The 1,437-nt window shown below is 46.6% G+C and overlaps 1 protein-coding gene across 5 annotated transcripts in view; it reads right to left on the minus strand.

Annotated features, from left to right (window-relative positions):
* Cldnd1 (claudin domain containing 1) overlaps positions 1-413 on the minus strand; it is a 32,769-nt gene extending 32,356 nt beyond the window's left edge. For 3 of the 5 annotated variants that reach the window (XM_010639651.3, XM_010639650.3, XM_010639652.3), the window contains exon 1: positions 193-407. Coding sequence is in view for 2 of the 5 variants with exons in the window: in XM_010639650.3 (XP_010637952.1) it covers positions 193-199 (7 nt within the window). In the remaining 3 variants the exon portion in view is untranslated. Of the gene's footprint in view, positions 1-192 lie in introns of all 5 variants that reach the window. The other 2 variants (XM_019209852.2, XM_010639653.3) reach the window with 2 other exon arrangements.
* Positions 414-1,437: the final 1,024 nt, after the last annotated feature.

The raw sequence follows: 1,437 nt of genomic DNA on the forward strand, positions 1-1,437 counted from the left end.
AGCCCAGCGCGCCCCCGACTGGGGTCCCCGGTACCGACCAGGCCCTCCCCAAATCGTTCGACCAAGGAAAATCCCTCATCGAGCCCGCCGCTCAAAACCGCTCAGCCTACGTAAAAGAGCCCCTCTTTAAACAGCGGAGAAGCCGACCGGCTACAAGGCCTTCCACCGGGGCCGCCAACCACACTCACTCACCGCCCATCCTCTTGCTCCACCAGCTTCACCTTCTAGTTTGGACCACAGCACCCTACTCTCCCCGCGCCTCTTCTGACGCACTTCCCTGCAGAGCCCGCCCCCTCCATAACTCCCGCGCCTCTGCCTCGGCCTCCATCACAAACCAGGCAGCGGCCTGAGGCCGAGATGGGTTGTGGGAGTTGTAGGACAGACGCAGAAAAAACTGCGGGAGATCGCACCCCGGCATGCCTGGCGCGGCACAAGGTATTGTGGGAGCTGTAGTCCCTTCCTAAGGGAGAGCGGTGGGCCAGGCAGGGGTAGGGGCTGGCATATCCTTATAGCTCAGGAATCAAGGGAGAGAGATGCAGAACGTAAGACCATCTATCTCCGGTCGACACTAGACAATGATTGTGGCCTTTCTAACTCAGTCTGACTTTTTAATCGTGTGTTCTCTATATCGCACCATCTTGCCCATATACGTAAGTAGAGTATATAAGAACAGCAGTAGAATTATTTTGAAATGGTAGTCCCCTCTTTCCATCTGTCTCACAACCTTATTCCCAATAGAACAGATAATCTGGTTTGTTTACTTAAGTTTAAACTAGGAAGGATGTGACTTGGCAGATAGTATCCTTCTGGAATACGATTACTCTGGTTTCATAAAATTTTATTGTGGCTATATGACAAGTGATACTCGTTTTTTATTATAGTAGAGTTTACATTTAAAATACATTTTAATTGATTTTTAAAATATTAAATATAAGGGATAGAAGATATATCAAAACTGAATAAAAATTGTGAATATAGTGCGAAAAAGACTGAAGTTTAGAGGACATCACTTCCAGCAGACAAGGTCTTGGACAGTATGGAACATTGCAGATGATATGTGGAAAAGAAGCAACAGAATGACTCTAGGTATTACATAGAAATTTGTGAACAGGAAGTAGGAACAGTTTCTTTTTTCTTAAATCATTTTTAAAAGTTTTCTTTAGCAGCCAGGGATTTATCCCAGTGGTGCCGCCGCCTGCCTGGCAAGCTTAAGGTCGGGAGTTCAATCTAAGACACCAGAAAAAAAAAAAAGTTTTCTTTGGTTTACAGTTCTGGTCCAAGATCATAGGGCTGCATCCGGTAATTGAATTCTCACTGATGGTACTGCTGGTGGCACAGGGCATCATATGGGGAGAGACAAGCGACATCAGGGACACACACCTTAGCAATAATGTGTAGACACGTGACTGTACCATAAAACATGGGCATCTCAACAGT

Source organism: Fukomys damarensis, unplaced genomic scaffold, assembly GCF_012274545.1.
Source record: "Fukomys damarensis isolate Sample0158 unplaced genomic scaffold, DMR_v1.0_HiC HiC_scaffold_24, whole genome shotgun sequence".
Lineage (NCBI taxonomy): Eukaryota > Metazoa > Chordata > Mammalia > Rodentia > Bathyergidae > Fukomys > Fukomys damarensis.